Source organism: Colobus angolensis, unplaced genomic scaffold, assembly GCF_000951035.1.
Source record: "Colobus angolensis palliatus isolate OR3802 unplaced genomic scaffold, Cang.pa_1.0 Scaffold90, whole genome shotgun sequence".
Taxonomy (NCBI): Eukaryota; Metazoa; Chordata; class Mammalia; order Primates; family Cercopithecidae; genus Colobus; species Colobus angolensis.
Window position 1 is genome coordinate 1,547,135 of NW_012122932.1, and position 18,185 is coordinate 1,565,319.

The window sequence follows — 18,185 nt, forward strand, 5'->3', positions numbered from 1 at the left end:
ATAGAAATATACAGAAAGCAAATGCTAGCTCATAGCTAGGTGGTTGGTATCAAGTTTCTCTATGCCAAAATCTGGGGCCAAAGCTACCCTATACAGCCCTGCTGTTCTTTAACTTTGGTTCTCCATCTTCCATAGTCAAATTCTCCATAAGTTTGCACTCTATGGCCAGGATTACAAATAGGTTTTGCCTTGTTTCAGCTCTGTTCAATTGGTAATGGTTGCTTAGAATTCCATGAAGGGAAGAATTCTAATAACGTTTCTGGTCTCAGTAGAAAAGACTCATGATTAATTAGTAATGTCTGCCATGGGCAAAAGAAGGAAGCGATGGCAATGATTCACGCAGGACAGCCCTGCTTTTTGGGGTGAGAGTAAAAAAAATCCATGTGATGAGAATTCAAGGGCTCTCCAAAAATACTTACACACTAAAGGATACAGGACCATAAGGATATGAAGAAATGAAAGTCACAGCAAGCACTCAACTACTATTGAAAGAAACATAATCTTAAAAGTGGAAGAATTCTCCCTCTGGACTATGTTTAGCATGGAAGAGTAAAAGTAGCTAAGACAGTAATTACAACTAGATTTGAATACCAGTTCTCCCAGCTGGGAGATTCTGGACAAGTTGTGCTGCAATTTCATCTGAAAAAGGGCATTTCTGAGAAATGGCTATTTCTCAGAGTTCTTTGAGAATTCCACACAATAAAAAAAATTAAACTATTTATCTCAGTACAGGGCACATAGTTCCTCATTAAATTGTAGCTTTCTAATATTAATTCTGAGCAGCCATACAGTTAAAGAGCCCTGATGATTGATGACTAAACACATTGAGACTTCAACCATATCCTGCTCAGGAGGGAAGTGTAAACCCTGCTACACTTTGTCCTGCTCAGAATGCTCTTGAGTGTTTCCCTGAGAATGACGGTCCATGAGATGTTTACTGACTTCAATCTCAGCAGCCAGTTTTTCGTCCCTGAAATAACACCCCCATTCCACCCTGGAGACACAGCTGTACTAGTTCTGCTCGCCAAAGAATTATGAGCCAAAAGGCTCAGGGTTAGGATTTTTCTCCATGAAGTTTGAAATGAGACCAGCATATAACTAAAACACCCTGTCCTGAGCGGCCCCCAGGTCACCCTGAGAATCGTCCTGGTCAGAATGCAGCCTCAGCAGAAGGCATGAGGGCGGTGGGTGGTCACGGTTGGCAGGGGTGTGTGTGTGGCACTGGGGAGGGCAGAAGGGAGTTCCTACACATGTCTTCTTTTTTCTCTTTTTGCTTTTCTCCAAGAATGAGTGAGGAGCACTGGGCTGCTTTCCTGGTTCTCGCTCAGTGACTCATAGCCAGTGGAGCAACCATGCCATGTCAGTTGAGACTTCTGAAACCTAAGGAGAAAACAGCAGGCCTACGGAGAACAGAGGAAGGAAGGAGGTGCCCCAGAATCTGTCAGCTAGGAAGGGTGTCTAGACAATGTGAAAGCCTCCCCTCTCGCAAGAAAAATAGGGTCACCCTGTGCTAGAAGGCCAGGCAGCTGAACACTCAGCCATCAGCGTCAGCTGAGACTATTTTTAGCTACCACAGTCACTCACACGTGGAGTTTCACAGGCCAGTTTTGTAGATGAATCATGTATCTTGGGCCTCTCCACTACCAGAATGGTCACTGGCACGCAGTGGTAGCAACCACATCACCGGGCCTGGTAAATCCTCTCACAGCCCAACACAGAGCTGCACATCTGAAGCTTCTCACCTGCACTCGTCACTTACTCAGCCTCACAACGGAGCCCACGAGTCTGACACTGAGGATGAGAACCAGAAGCAGAAAAGAAAGCTCTGAAAACTTTAAGCACAAGACAAGCAAAGGAATCCCAAGTTAACACCAGTGGAGCAAAGAAGCAGAAGTCAACAGGCAACAGGGACAGAGCCAGGGTTGTGAAGGCCGTGATGGTCCACGTGCTTTGGAGATCCACTCAACCCTTCTCTAAAATAACTTGTGCTAGTCTCAGTGGCTCAGGATGTGTGACCGGCATCTGCACTGTGGCCTCAATCCTGGCCAGATACCATCCCTGGGCTGTTTACTGGTCCAGGGATGAACACATGACCCAAGCCAGGCCAGTCACAGTGCTCCTAGGGACTTCTGCTTGACCTGCTGGAAAAGGTGTATTTTACTTTCCCATCATGCTCTCCACCAAAAATTGAGGACAACAGGTGCCTCTCAGCATCTATTCTGTGACTGTTCATACTGAACATAAACCAGAGGAAAGACAACCAAGAAAGGAGTATGTGTGACAAACTCCTAATACCATTGTTGAGGCCCCTCGATCTAGCCATACCTGAAACACCTATAATCGGTTATTTACTTGTGCTTATTTAAGCCAGTTTGAGCAGGATCTTTGAATTTTGCACCCAATTTAATCCTGACTGATATGTCCATTTATAAAACTCAGACAAGGTGAACTGAAAATCAAAGATCAAGGGGAGAAGGAAGATGCACAAAGTCTCAGAAAAACTGATTCAAGCTGTGTCATCTTGGACAACTCACCTAACCTTCCTGAGCCTCAGTTTACTTACATGCCAAGTGGGAGAAATCCCAGGATCCTCCCATCCACACAGGATGTGGAGAGGGGCTTCCTAGGGAGCAAGGCAATGAGCAAAGTAGGCACCATTTATATTACACAGGACAACCAGAGAGGGAAGGAACCACGCAGTGCCATCAGGGGCTCCGAGATCTTGGAAACACAAATCACCTTTTTTCCTGGCTTGTGAGATGAGGTCAGCTGCACTCTTGCTCATGACCTTTGTGACGTAGAGAGGGCAGTTGGTTTGGCTGGCAATGGTGATGGCACGGAATACAGCCTCAGCTTCCAGCTGCAAGAAAAAGTCTCCAGGAGTCAATAAAAACAGGAACCTCTCAAACTGGTGGCTCCCACCTCCATGAACCGTGAGGATGCAGTGCTGCACAGAGGTTATGGATAATTTTGGCAGGATCTGGAATTAGATAGCCTATATCCACATCTCAGATCTACCACTTCCTAACTGTGTCACTTTACTCAGCTTCCCAGTGCCTCTGTCCCTCACTAGTAAAATAGTATAGCACAGCGTTGTCATCTGAGAGCAATGCCTGGCAGAGGGTAAGTACTTTTTCCCTAGCCTCTGTGGTTATCACAAAGGTGACATCTGAATGAAAGCCTTTGATCCTCAATCTTCTCAGGACAGAATCTCTGGGAAGACAAAACAGCAAACCATTATGTCTAAAATAACAGCCAAGCCAGTTAGGCATCCTGGTTCCTCAAATCCTTTCCTGCAGCAGTAAGTGGTCAGCAAAGGGTTAATTCTAGGAGGCATTTCTTACAAAAATAATTCCCAGGTTTCTCAACACAAACACTTCTTTTATTATTGATCTCTCCCATCTTATCCTAATGTAGAATTCATGTTTTCAAATAAGCTAACCAACCCAGTGGCATTTATTAAGTAAGAAATAAGAAGTTTTCCCATACGTTATTAACAAAGCAGGATCTGAGAGCTGAGACTCTCTCAGATGGCCTGGTTCTGAGTCCCGGTTCTGGCACTTATAAGCTAGGTGACCTCAGGTACATTACACAACCTCCCAAAGCCTCAGTTTCCTTGTCTGTGAATTGAGGATAATAGCATCTGACATGTTGGGCTGTGCTGAGAATTAAATGAGTTAATCCTTGGAAAGCAGTTAGCCCATTCCTAATGGGAGAACAAGGTAAGTGCCTCTTGAGGGTTTGGTACTGACATTATTGTTGATAATATTTTCTAATCAGTTGAGGGTCTGTTACTCTCAAGGGGTCTGCTCTCAACTGGTATGAGTTAGTCCAATTCAGCACACAGCAAAGACGTTGACGTTTTTCCATTCAATTGGCAACAGTTCCTTTTTTTATGGATATGACATTCTGGTTAGCCTGTGGAGCCCAAAGCTTAAAAAAAAATTACCAAAAATAGCTTGCAGATGCCCAATGGTTGTATAATGCAAACCAGTCACTGCCCATAGTGGGTGTAGCTCAGCAGACAGACTCTAAGAACTTGACTGGCTGAGCTGGCCTCCCCCGAACTGCACTTTATTCCATGTGGATGCGACTTTGGAGGCCTCTGGCCATAGGTGAATGTGGACACCTTCCTGAAGCACCCAGAATTTTGTACTCTGGAGCAGCTGTCTCTGTGCCTGGGGTCCCAGCTCTCTGAACAGCATCACTTGAGATGGTGTCTGGGTGTGCTTGAATTGAAGAGGGTTTGGCTCCTCCTATGCTCACTCCTCCCCCTTCACACCCATGCTGACCACTTCAGCTCCCCCAGACCTCTGTCCTGGTCCCTTTGATCTCATTCCTCCCAAACACTACAGGTTTCTCAGCACTTTGACAACATGACTATCTTTGGAAGGTTACATCACCCTCCAACTTCACCAAAAGGCCTTCCACGGCTGTAGAGATTTGCAGCTGAGAGGCCTTTTTTACTAAAAAGGAGACAGGAATAAGGAGGAGGGTGGGGTGGTAGGGCTAAAGGGAGGTTGAAAAAACAAACCAAGGAACAAAAATAGACTTTGCTCTGAAATCCCCTGGCTGCTGCTGGAAATCCATCTTGCCAGCACATCTCCACAGTGACCAGCATTTAAGAAAAGCTTCAGAAACAATGCTGATCACTCTGGTCTCTTCATGATGAGTAAACCATTTTCTAGTCCTTCACGTGTGATCAGCCAGGGGCTTAATCTCTCTGAGCTTCAGCTTCTTTACCTGTGCATCAGTGGCAACCACACAGGGCAGCAGTAGTGAGAACTGAGATAACGTATGCTATCAGCACATACTAGATGTATGCATTCCATAGAAGTGACCTACACCAGGTATTATTAAGGAGACAGATTTCAGGGATGCTGTATGTGACTGGAACCCTAATAACAAAATTATAAATTATTTAAATGGCAATAAAAGTATCACTAGACACAAAGGAGTTTCTGAGGTGCTGATAATCTGTTTCCTTCTTTGGGCGCTAGTTATACAAGTGTATCCGGTTTGTGAAAATTCATTGCCTCCTTAGGATAGAAACATTTTTGTCTATGTGTGTTCTATTTATCTTTTAAATAAGACTCTAAAAGAGATGGGATATGGGAATGCAGTCATTTCTGGTTATGATTCCTTCTTCTCCCTGTTGTAGGGTTTGGAATGACAAGACAGAAACAGGATTTGCTTCACTGATATGGAGGGCCTTGACTTTGCTCCAGGTGCTAGACCCAGGCTGCCCTTCCAAAGCCAATGTGCTTTCAAGTACATGGGCAGCCAATTCCCAGCTCTGTGCTCCATGTCAGCAGGTGAAGCTGCTGACATCTCGGAGACATGGAACCAGCCTCTAGTCACCTTTGTTTTGTTATTTGGCTGCTAAGCACAGGCGTAAATAATCATTCATTTTATATATGAGAAACTTCCATACCTGGACATAATCATCACGTTATACAAATTGATGAGTATAATGTATATAAAAAAGTCCATTTGGCCTCTTATTTATATGGCCAATATTTTGCAGGACTCAAAATGAAATAAGGGAATAAGTGGAAATGTCTATGAGATTCACAATGAGATTTCCTTAAGAAAGGGATCAGAAATTTAACACTCCTGAATAGCTCTGAAGGACACTCCAACTTGTGTTATCTTTAGAGAGATTAGGGGTCAGAAATAAGCACGTCTCTTACATTCCTTTCTAATTTTCTCACGGGCTCTTGAGCTAGGGTCAATCAGAAGTGGTCTTTGGAAGAAATGTTCCAATACTGCAACCTGGTACTCAGATTCTCATTGCCTTTTAACAATGTTTATTAATGGGTTGTGTGTGCACCTTCATCCCCTGTAACTTACCTCCTCTGGCCTGCTCAGTACATGGCCTTCTGGGCCAGTTATCCCCATTTCCAACATGCGGGTTTGCTCCTGAAATGAAAAAAGGAAATAGTTCTTCAATAAGCTCAAGTGAGATTTAGAAAAAGTACACTGGTATGTTCTGATCTAAAGATCTAAAGAATAAATATGTGTATGTTGAACAGATGTATTAATCCTATATTTGGAGTTGCAGTAGATGGTAGACTCAACTAAAAGGAGGAAAAAAAACATTCAAGGTGATTTGTTTTTACTGAAAGAAAGACAGGAATCTGTTAAGACTATTTTTTGTCTATTCTGCCCATCAAGAATCATACCAGGTCACTTATTCTGCATCTCTCTCAGTCTCAGCTGCCTCTGAAACTACACTTGCTTATTTCATTTGTTTATTCACTCACGCTCTTTAAACCATTTCACTCAACAAAATGTACTGAGCATCTGCTTCCTGCTAGGCTCTGGGTAAGTACCTGCATTAAAGCAATACAGCCCCTGACCTCACGGGGCTTACAATTTAGTGCTATGTTTCCCAAAGTGTGAGCCACTCATCACTTACATCAGAATCCCCTGAATTGTTTTTGTAGAAATGCAGATTTCTCGCTCATCCTAGCCTACCACATCAGAAGATGTGAGGTTGAATCCTAGTAATGCATGTTTTAATAAACCACTCAGGAGTTTTGATGTTTTAAATCTATGGCTTAAATGAATGGATTCAAAACTTAACCAAACAAAATAGTGCCTCCAAACAGCATTTTCTGAGCTAGTGTCTTGGTGAAATTCTGTTTAACCAAGTTGTAGACATAGCAGAAGAAGTGCATGTCCCTTGTGGCTGATGGCTACATTCCTCAGACTTCTAGCCTCTTTCTGGAAGAAGCAGGTAGCTGGACAGTGAGCACACACACGCATGGACTGATTGGAACTGGCAGAAATCCCAAGTCACCATTCCTTCAGCGTTACTGGCATTCACTCTGAAATTATTAAGACTGGTTCCTATGAACCTCTGCACCAGCAGGCCTGGCCTAGTGACCTGGGAGTACTCTGGTAATGTGTGAGACACATAGGAAAGATGGTGAAAGCAACAAGCCTTGTCTCACTTTGAAACTATGAGGCATTTAAAAAGGTTAAGGATTCTTACCACCTGGAAAAGAACCTCCTGTGTTTTGTTTTTAGTAATATAAATTTCTAAAAGAGGAGTAGAAAGGAAAATGCACATACTATAAGCAACCATGAGAAGTGAAATGGTCACTATCTCCAGCTTTACAGAATACAAAGTAAGGTTAGAGGCTTATTTTTCCAGAAAAGCACTTCCACTTTTCATTCTTACCATTTTCACTTACTGAAACTTGAACTGAATTAAATTTCTTCCAAAGTCTAGTGAGTTTCTACTCTTAAATTGCCTCCAGTCACACAAGGGTTAAGGTCTCCAACTAAAGAATCTCTGTCTTAGGTGACATTTATGCTTCTGCCTTGTTTGAGTGCACCAGGATAATGCACAGGACAAAGCTAAGCTCAAGTGGTGGCTTCCAAGCACATTTAAATCACCAGGGGATTATTTTCAAAATACACTTGCCTGAACTCTGCTACTGATTTTTCCTAATTCCCAAATACCTGGAATTAGAAAAATTTGGTGATTCTAATGCACTGTTCAGGCTAGGAAGTCCTATTCTGAAGCCACGATGTCCCTATAGGTGGGAGATTAAGAATGGCAGTAAAGTCCCATCAGCGCTACCTTACATGGGGATAGCAGTAAGCTTGTTGCGGCATTCATCACAGCTACAGTTACATCACAGTTTGGGTCATGACACAACTGTGGCTTGGTCCATAAGGAAAGGAACCCTGTCTTTTTCATCTTCCCTCTCCAAGGCTTGGTGCATAGTAGGCGCTCAGCGAATATTTGTTAAATGAATGGCTAAAGATGCTGTCCTCTCAGACTGTTTTGCCAATTTGAAATTCTTGAAAATCATCCTTGTTTGTATCCAAAGGCAAAGATTTCTCTCTCATATATTCACTTTTGAATAAGTGCAGCAAGAAATTCTGAGTATAGCGGCTGCCTTCATTTAAACAATGTGATAAAAATCTTTCAGCTCAAGCTGAATTTAATAAACACACACAAGAAACTCATCCAAATGGAAAAATGCCCCTACCCTTTTCCTGACTCATCTTCCCAAGGTAGGGAAATAGTAGTGGGAGGAGAAACTAGAGAAACTTCCATGCTAAGGATTCACAAGAGGAAAGAAACTGAAAACAGAGACTTTGGGTTGAAGTCCATCTGCCTCCACAGGGGCTGGAATTAAGTGCCAGAGAGTTTGGTTTCCAGGGCAGCTGAGAGAAGGGCTGGGACCTCTGGCTGCTGCTCTGAAAACTTGGATAAAGGGAGGAGTACAGTTCTAATACCACTGGGTTGCCTCCCACAGGACCAAGGCATTTGGACTCTCTACAGAAAATGATTTCATTATCTCTGGGTGTGTGGTGGACGTGGGCGAAAGTGCTGTCAGGGTCCTGACTAATTAGCCTCCTTGGTCTCAGTGAGAAGAAACTTACCTCACCTCCCCCACCAGCAAGACAACATGGAGAGGCTGAAATCACAACAGATGGAGCCCTGCATGGCTGGGGTGCTGCCTGCCCACAAGCCTGCAGTTGGGCTTGGGACGCAAGGGATCCCAGATGTGCCATCTCTGGGTAAAGATACCCACTGAGGTACATCCTCTTAGGGGCAAAGATTTGGTTTTCCTAGTTATTTGCTCTGATCCTTGGGCCAGTGATCTAATCCTTCTGAGCCTGGATGGTCTCATGTATAAAACAGGGAGGAAGATAGCATCTTTAAAGGGTTGGGAGAAAATCAAATGAGAATATACCAGAAAATTTACCAGTTCCTGGCACACAGTAGTCAGTGCTCACCAAATGGCACCTGCTATCAGGAAACTAATGGTCCGAGATGAGGAGAGGCCTAGACATTTTTCCCACACCCCTGCCGACCACATTTACCAAGTTCTGGACAACTTCTAAAATAAAAGCACAGCCCAAGTATTAGTGAGCTATGGAATGCATCTGTTTTGGCTCACTTCAATAGCTACTGCCTGGCACAAAGTGCTCAGGAAATACTCTTTGAGGGAATGAATAATAGTTTCTTGTTGCCAACATTATCAAATGGATGAAGAAAGCGCACTCTTTTTTTTTTTTCTGGCTGTCTCCTCTTAGCAAAGGCCAATCTTGAGATGTTTTCTGAGATAAACAAAACCCTTCCTAAGACACATCTGTTCATCTATTCCATTAAGCAGCCCAGGAGATGGAGAGATAACTGCTTCCTGCTTCCTTACAAATGATCAATTTGGGCGTTGGGGCCCTCACTTTCATCACTCGTTCCTCAAGTTTCTCAATATGATTTCTAGGAATCCAGTGAGATGTTTGCTCCTCATGAGACCTAAATTTGCTCCTCATGAGACCTAAATTCTCTATTATCTAAGGCTGTGAGTTCTACAGAGTTGGATGCAATCTCTGGCTCCTGAGAAATGCTGCCTTACGGTCTTTCTTTATGACAGAGAATGTCTTGTAGCTTTGATACACTGTCAGAAGAGAATCAGCAAATGCTCTCCCACTAAATGGTCCAATTTGAAATCCTCCACCTCTTCCAGGATGTCTTTTCTGATTCTCCAAGAATGGCCAGCCCTCTTTCTGTTTTAATGCATCTTCTAGTTTCATTACTTGTCTACAGTCCCCTCTCTTTTATTTCCTCCACCTAGATTCTGAGGTACTTTGGAGCAGGTTCTGTCTTTAGCAAGGTACTTATGATGGAGTCGTGCACATATTGAGAGCTCAAGCAGCACGGAAGAAATGAAGAAACAAATGGGATGCAGACCCAAAGCACGCTCCAGGGAGCTGCACAGTGTTACCTGGGCAATGATATCCCCATTCTCAGCATGAACTTGAGCAATGGCCCCCAGCTCTCCCAGGCAGGTGAAGATCTCATACAGCTGAAATAGAAATGAGTCTTTGTCACTCTTGCAAGCACTTTTAGCAACCCCACAGAAGGGCCAATTACCAGAGCCCAAGCTAAAACAAAGGGGACAAAGCAGAGGAAATAAGTCACTAGGGCAGAAATACAGATTACATAGGCATGACCAAAGAGGAGGGCTAGTCCAAAGAAATCCTAGGAAACTGTGACTATATAAAGAACCTACCATGTTCCCTAGGCAGGCAGAGCAAATATATAATAAAGTACTACCAACTCCTCTCCTCTGCCTCTAGCACACAATTTTAATGGAATTATTTTCCCACTGAGCTGAGAGACAGCCTCAGAATTCTTCTCAACAAATGCTCTAGAAAACCTCTACAGCCCGGCCAGAAGCAAACACAAAAAACTGAAACCCTTATCTCTTAACCTGTGAAGGTAGACATACCTTCACCTCTAAGCAGGAGGCATGGGAATTCATTTCTTGTATTTCCTCTGAAACCTTAGCCTCTGTCTAAAGCAAATGCATGTCATGAATTTCTTAGGGGGAGAGTCAGAGGCAAGGCAGTAGGATTATTCCAATCAGCAGAAGGCCCTCCTGGTCCTGCAGGTGAAGAGCCTCATGCTTTTACTGGGCTTATGAGGGATTTGGAGCTTGTTTGGTAGATGGAAATGTAGGCATGTTCCTCCTCTTCCATTTAAGAAAGCTGCTGCCAGTGGAAACTCTAGCTCCCTGTCTGTCTTGCCATGGGCACCCTGCCCGTTACCTTACTTAAAATGTAGTGTGGACTGAAAAGGCTTCAAGAAGCATTCTGGCCCAGTGGTCTCCCACAGTGACCACAGTGATTCATGTTACAAGGGCCAACATCATCAGCAACAATAGGAAACCCATCCAGATACCCCAAACCACATAGCAAATGGGTTGTTACCTCTGTGTTAGATACTTGATACAAATCCTTATAAGCCATATAAACCATGAAGGAGTTAACCCCTGCAAAAGAGGGACGAGAGGAAAAACAAGAGAAAGACAACGTTATCATGACTGTCCTCCATCCTTTGCTCCCACTTCCATTGACCATGAGACCCAGCTGCATTACCCGGGCTCCTGTCCAACACAAAGCAGATATTTATATTCTTCAAAAGCATTCTGCCCTGCCCACCCCTGCCCCATAAAATCAACAATTCCTAACAGATGTCATAGCACAATGGTCTCTTCTTCTGTGCCTCTTTCTAACCTCCCCATCCAGCATCCCCTATCCCAGAAGGTCAATAAACTTTGGTATTGCTCAAGGCAGTAGTAGGTGGTATTAAGAATCACTCTAGCACACCAGTTGTGTTCATACCCTGGGGGCTGCACCATTGAAATCCACCACATACTAGTTCAGTGACTCTGGGATACTTAACCTCTCTGGACCTTGGTTTTCTCACCTGTTAAATGGAAAAATAATAATACCTTACTTCATAAAGTGGTTGTGAATATTAAAGGAGAGAATACATAAAGAGCTCTTAGCACCAGGCTTGGCACATATTTGGTTTCCAATTAATAGATCTCTTGGGATCAGTTCATTTTACTGTGCAGGGTGTTGGATCAGAAAGGAGAATTAAGATACAGACCTTACCCTTAGGGGACTAATGGGCAGGTTTTACCTTGTGCTTACATATCTTAAGTTGTGGCCAGGCGCGGTGGCTCACGCCTGTAATCCCAGCACTTTGGGAGGCCGAGGCGGGTGGATCACAAGGTCAAGAGATCGAGACCATCCTGACTAACATGGTGAAACTCCGTCTCTATTAAAAATACAAAAAATTAGCCAGGCGTGGTGGCAGGTGCCTGTAGTCCCAGCTACTCGGGAGGCTGAGACAGGAGAATGGCGTGAACTCAGGAGGTGGAGCTTGCAGTGAGCGGAGATCGTGCCACTGCACTCCAGCCTGGGTGAGAGAGCCAGACTCCGTCTCAAAAAAAAAACCAAAAAAAATTAAATTGTAAGGTTTATATGTAAAGATCTATTTAGATCTCACCCCAAATAAACTACTAATACAGTGATTTACAGAAATAGGTGGGACTGGGGAACTGAGAATCATTTTGAGGAAAGGGGGATAATTTTGGTTTCTAACCATTAGGGCCCTCTCAGCCCACAGTGTTCTGGGCCAAAAGTGGGTTGTAATTTGAGAACTTCCCTACTCAGAGTGGTTCAACTCAGGGCAGTCTTCCCAAACACTACCCTTCCCAAAAGCCTCTACATTATCCATGGAATGTCCATGGATATCAAAGGTTCTTTGATAAAAAAGTGAGTGTTAAAGTGATTCAATTTTCTACCCCAGTTGAGATGCCCAGTGTAAACGCAAATACAGAAAGAAGGAGTTAATCTCACATTCTGTGTCACCAACAATTTTGCAGGGCTTGTGGGGTAAGGAGGGGGATGGAAAGAAAATATCATCCTCTGAGGGGGTCATCCTTTCCCTGCCATCCGAGGGCGCACTCTTCCACTGACTCCTAGCATTTGTGTCTAGACTACTCCTTTGGTAACGGTTCTTGCACCCTATGACATTTATTCTGTTGTTCTTCATGAGCCTGTTTTCTTTTGCCTTGGGTGTTCAGCAGAGGCCATTACTTACACTTCTCTAAGACTCCCAGGCCACCTTACAATGCTGAGTACATTGTGCATATGTGTGCCTGTATGTGGCAGGGAGGGGTTTGCAATATCTGATGATCAAAAAGAAGCAGAGAATAGAGGGATCTAAGAAGACAGCAGAACCTAAATCATTTACTCACTGAGAGGACACACCCTGGTGCACACACAGAAACACATATACATATGCATGAACATGTTTTCACACCCTAGGCTCCCAGCCAGAGTACCAGCACATCCTTGCTCCTAGAAATGCCTTAGCCTTTTCTAAGGATGCCATTGTTACTGTAAGGGTTTGATCTCTATAGTAAAAATGATACAGGTTAAAAATCCCTAATCTCATAGGTCATACTAGCCATAAAACCTTATGTAAGACCAGTTAACCTCTCCCAACCTCAGTTTCTTCCTCTGCAGAATGGGCAATATTGCATGGAGGTGAAGAGTATAGAATTTGAATACATCTACTGCTAACTAATGCTATGATCTTGGGCTGCTTATTCTAAGCCTCAGTTTCTCTGTCTGCAAAGCGGGGAAAACAATCACTATCTCACGGGATCCTGTAAGAAGTAAATAAAGTGCCTGGAACATTGTACTATCCCTACATCCAGTGCTCATGCTCAAGGCTCCAGGCTCCAAGTAAAATACAGTGACTGAGCGAGTGGATAGTGTTGGAAGGACCGGCAAGAAGAAGCTAAGAGAGGAGGGAGGACAGCATGTCTGGGCTCACCTTTGTCCTTGATGAGGTTCTGCACTTCCTGCTTGACGCTGTCATTCCAGTGGGTTATGTCCACATGCAGGGCATAGTCACAGCAGCTCTTCCCATCAGCCCACTCTCTCCATTTCTCATAGGCCTCAGTCAGGCTGGACTCAGGCTCAGGCACCACATGGTCAACTGAATGACAGAGACCCCAGATGAGTCACTCTCAGACACAGCCTTTACTCCCCTCTGCCCAGGCCTACTCCTGCTTGCTTAGCTGTGACTGCAGAATCTCTATTTCCTGAGCATGGAATTAACTTTTGAAGGGGTTCCCTGGTAGTTTCAAGAATGCTGATCACTTAAATGTCACAGAGCTATGTGATTTGTGACAAATTACTAGCTTTCCTAAACCTCAGTTTTCTTTCCTTTCAGTTGGTGCCAAGTGGGGTGGGAGACAGGGTGTTATTAGTGCCTTTCTTCTGAATTTATAAGATTAAATGGGAAAAATGCACGTAATGTACTTCACCTAATGCCTGGCTCATGGTAAGTGCTTAATAAATGTTAGCCATCAATGAGGGCCTACTATGTGTCATTCTTACTAGTACTGTGGGGAGGTCACTGCTAGTGAAAAAAGTCAGACTCTTCCAAGGGCGACAGCGAGGTTTAAAGCTAAGTCAGGGCACAAGACATTGAGGCTCTCTGCTACAGGACAAAGCTGGTGTCAGTTACATAAACCTGATACTGGGCCCGCAGATCTTATTTCCATGGAAACTTCTTGTCAAGAATCTGGTTTCTTTGAGGCTCAAATCTACTCTGCAACCATGGATACATTTTTTTTTAAACAATGGCATCTATAGTTGATGAAGAAAAGGCAAAAGTTACACTTTCATAGTTCCCCTGAACAGCTGAGGCAAAGTACAAGTAAGGACAAAGTACAGCTAAGGACAACTTTCCAGAGAGCAATTCTGAAATATACATAAAAAACCTGGACATTTTTCAAACTTTAACCCAATATTTATTCCTACACCTACGAATTATTCCTAGGGAAATAAACGAGACTGTATACAAAATTTTGGTTCCACGGATGTTTACTACTTATTTATCTAAGTGAAAAATTGGAAACCATTGAAATCATTAACAATAGAGAAGTTAGGTTAAATACATAAATCCTTTATAAAATGGATGAGTAGGAATCCACTTTAAATGTTGGGGTAGAATAGAAACGAATGCAAAGATATCCATGACATATTATTTAGCAAAAATGAAAGGTTAAAATATAGTACATATACTGTGATCCTAGTTTTGCCAAAAAGGATTTTAAAAATGTGTACAATATACAGCCAAACTCTAACAGCGATGTGGGATTATGAGGTTTATTTTCTTTTTGCATCTCTAGGTTTCCTAATTTATTTATGAAGGACACAATTGCTTTTGCGGTTCACTCTCATCACTGGGAATCTGACTTCCCTAATGCAGATGGCCAAGCATAATACAAATTTCAAGGATGCCAAACAGGTCCAACTCCTTGCCCAGATGGCAGAAAGCCAAGCCAAGATCACTCATTCCCGTAGTCTTCTATCAAAAGCAGCCTGAGTGCACTTATCGGAAAGCAAATGCACGGAGCTACATTACTAATGTCTGGGACAATATCAGGGCTTTCGTTTGCAGGCAGCTGCTGAGAAGTCAGCAGGCTTCCACCCTTCAGCTGGAGAACTGAACCCTGAATTGCACCTTTTATGGCTTTGGTGTAATTTTTCTGGGCTTCCACACCCAACTAGCCAAAGCTGAACCCTGCTCATTCTCCTGTCAAAAAGAAGTAAAAGACAGTGGATAATTCTACTGCTCAGGCTATCCTGCACTCTCAGGGGATGTATATGGTGTTAAAATAAACAGTGCTCTCTGCCTGACCAAGTTTGGGGCCAGCACTGGGATGGGACCCAATTCATCAGGATTCCTTTGGGACAGGAAAGACTGCCCTGGAATGCTATTGGTTCAGTAATCCAACGGCATGCAACTCCCTATATTTTTTTTTGGAATTGCAATAGAAAAAAACAAAACAAAACAAAAATTAAAAACAAGAGAAACCACTCCTACAGCTTGTCAAATTTTAAAGATATGAATTGGTCAAAATACAGCGCAGACCAGATAGCACTAAATGCGACTGGAAGTCAAAGATGCAGATGCCTCCAGCACCAGTTGCTTTTATGACATGACCAGCATCCCAATAGAAGATTTAAACCAAGCTCAGTGATTCTGAAAACCCCCACCAGACACAGCTTCACCCACTGAAGTTCACAAAATTTCCAAGAAATGTAATTCTCCATAATCCCTCTCTCTGTGATACTCCTTAGCTCCATTCATGCTGCTCTGCCCTCCTTTCTCAGACCCAAGTAGGCAGTTTTGAAATAACATTTCATCTTCTATCCACAACTTTTTAAGTCTACTTTCACCTCTTACTAGCTCAGAGATGCTATTTCCTGATTCTCCACTCATTGCAGGAGCCAGCACCCGCTAAGGTAGACAAGAGGGCAGCTGCTGCCATGACCAAGAGCCTCATGAATCTCCTCTCTGTAGTTACAGGGAGCTGCCCATTTCCTCAGCTGAATCTGCTTTTCTCAGGCAGAACATCTATAAACTGAACTGGGGCAAGTATACAAGTGATAGTAAGAGAGTTCTGGAGGTAACACATTCATTAAACACACAGCTCTGAGAAACAAGAGTGTGTAAAATACGAAGACTTACTGATCATGGTGGTGCCACCTGCTAAGGCTGCCTTTGTCCCTTGGAAGAAGTCATCTACTGTGGTCATTCCCTTATATGGCATCTGGAAGTGAGTATGGACATCGATGCCTCCAGGGATCACCATCTTCCCATTGGCTTCAATGGTCTTCACTCCTCCAGGAACAATCAGATTGTCTCCAATTTGTCTGGTGAAACAGTCAAACACCTGGTCACTTAAAAGTGCAATTTCCAAGACAAATATAATGGTATAAGGATTTTAAACAGTGTTACTTGTATTTATCAAATTAATCTTTGCAAGTGACTCACAAGCTTAGCAATTTATAAACAAAGATAGATATATACAGAAAACAATGTTTATAGTCACAGAATGATCTGATATGCTGTTCGGTGGGACCAAGTGTCTTGGTTTAGTACTATAACCCCAGGGGTTTGAGAGTGTCTAGAACATAGTGTGTGTAATAATTTTTTAATATAAATATTTTTATTATTCCTTTCATTTTGTTCTTTAAGTTAAGGTGAGAAATAACATCTGGAGAAGGATCTAAAGAGTATAAAATAGTCCACTGTTAGAAGAGACTGAAGAAGATAATAGTGAATCATTTAAAGAACAGGTATGGGATCTCAGCTATCTTTTCAGTGGGGTCATCTTTGCTCCTAATGAAAGATTCTGTCTGGGTTATTTCCCACCTAAGTCTTCACTCCCAATTCCACCCTTTCCTGATCATTTATCAGCCAATCACAGCTGATGGCAGATTCACCAGTAGGAAGTCAAAGATGCAGATGCCTCCAGCACCAGCTGCCTTTGTGACATGGTCAGTGTCCCAATAGAAGCTTTTAGCCGAGCTTAGTGATTACGAAAACCTCCACTAGACACGGCTTCACCTAGGAAGCTTCAGAGCATCTTAGGAAGGAATAGGGGGTAGACTCAGGCAGAAGTAAGCCAATGAATATCTCAAAGGCAAGCCTCCAAGGAAAGTGACAATTACAACTAGTCCGCACACAATGCTGCTTATAGATTAGCCAGTATTGCTTGGCTCATATGTGGTATCACGTCTTCGATTTAAATAGCTGGTTAAACATGTCCACTATGGATATCAGAGATACCTATGATTCATAAGCCTCTACATGACCATGAAAAATCTCCTACCTTGGGATATCTGTACCTCACTGTCCATGGCATGAATATTTTCCCCCTTTGTCCACAGGCAGCCAAGAAAGACACTCTCTTGGGGCAGTAAGAAGTCTACCACTAGCCTGCCAAACTCCAAGTTCTGCAACTAAAATAAAGTATTCCTGACATCTCTAAGAGTTCAACTTTACCACATCACCACTGGGCCATTCCACAGCCACCATAATTCAAAATATACTGGTAAAATGCAGCCTCTGATCATTAGTCCATTCTAGTTCAGATACTGGCCAATTCCATTCTTATTTTTCTCTTTCACAGGTTCCCCTTTAAGGAAAATTGAGAACCAAAGGCATGAAGAATTGCCTGGTTTATGTGTGTTTTCATCCATTTTGACAACTAGTTTAAAATCAAGCCTGAAATAGAAATGGCTTCCCCCTTCTTCACTGCTCCACCAATGAAGGCCGCATTAATCCTTCGAGGCTCAGCTTCCATCTGCCTTCCTTCATCAAGTTTCTAGCAAAATCCAAGTCTAATAATGAGTCAGGCTGGATGTGGGCTATCTGGATTCACAATTCTGGCTCTGCTAGCTACTAGCTGTATAACCTTGGCCAAATTACCTTACCACGCTTCAATTCTTTCCTTTGTAAAATGTAATAAAGATGCCTCCTCCATAGGGCTGTGCTGCACATTAAATGTGAATATATGTTAAGCCCACAAAACACTGTTAAGTACCTAAGAATTCAGTAAATGTCAACTATTATAATTAGTAACCAGTCCACTCCCTTCTCTGCATCGCACCCGTTCTATGAATATAATACTTGATATGCCACTCCTTGGTAATGCTAGGTCCTTTGCATATATACAGATATCTCAGTTCCCCTAAAAGACTAAAAGGTCCCAGGGGGAAGACAGCATGATGATTTGGGCCTTGATAATGAGTACCACACCATGTGACACAGCATGAGTTCAATATCTCAAAAAATTGCCTGGCACGTAACAAGTATTCCACAAGTATTCACAGACAGACAAATAACTATGTAATAGTTAGAAGAGGTCATTTCTGTTCTTATGCTCTGTGAGTTAAGAATGTTGTTGCACACATACAAAATTTCAGGATTGAATTATGATCATTTAACTCAACCTTCTCTCTCCACCACCAACACATGCATCTGATGT

The 18,185-nt window shown here is 43.0% G+C and overlaps 1 protein-coding gene across 2 annotated transcripts in view; it reads right to left on the reverse strand.

The window, feature by feature from the left end:
- The window catches only part of DPYSL3 (dihydropyrimidinase-like 3), a 121,001-nt gene that overhangs the window by 12,480 nt on the left and 90,336 nt on the right, over positions 1-18,185 (reverse strand). For both annotated transcript variants that reach the window (XM_011931494.1, XM_011931495.1), the window contains exons 3-8: positions 15,881-16,065; positions 13,169-13,333; positions 10,744-10,805; positions 9,756-9,836; positions 5,854-5,922; positions 2,740-2,860 (exon numbers count right to left, since the gene is read on the reverse strand). In XM_011931494.1, the coding sequence (XP_011786884.1) occupies positions 2,740-2,860; positions 5,854-5,922; positions 9,756-9,836; positions 10,744-10,805; positions 13,169-13,333; positions 15,881-16,065 (683 nt within the window). The remainder of the gene's footprint in view (positions 1-2,739; positions 2,861-5,853; positions 5,923-9,755; positions 9,837-10,743; positions 10,806-13,168; positions 13,334-15,880; positions 16,066-18,185) is intronic.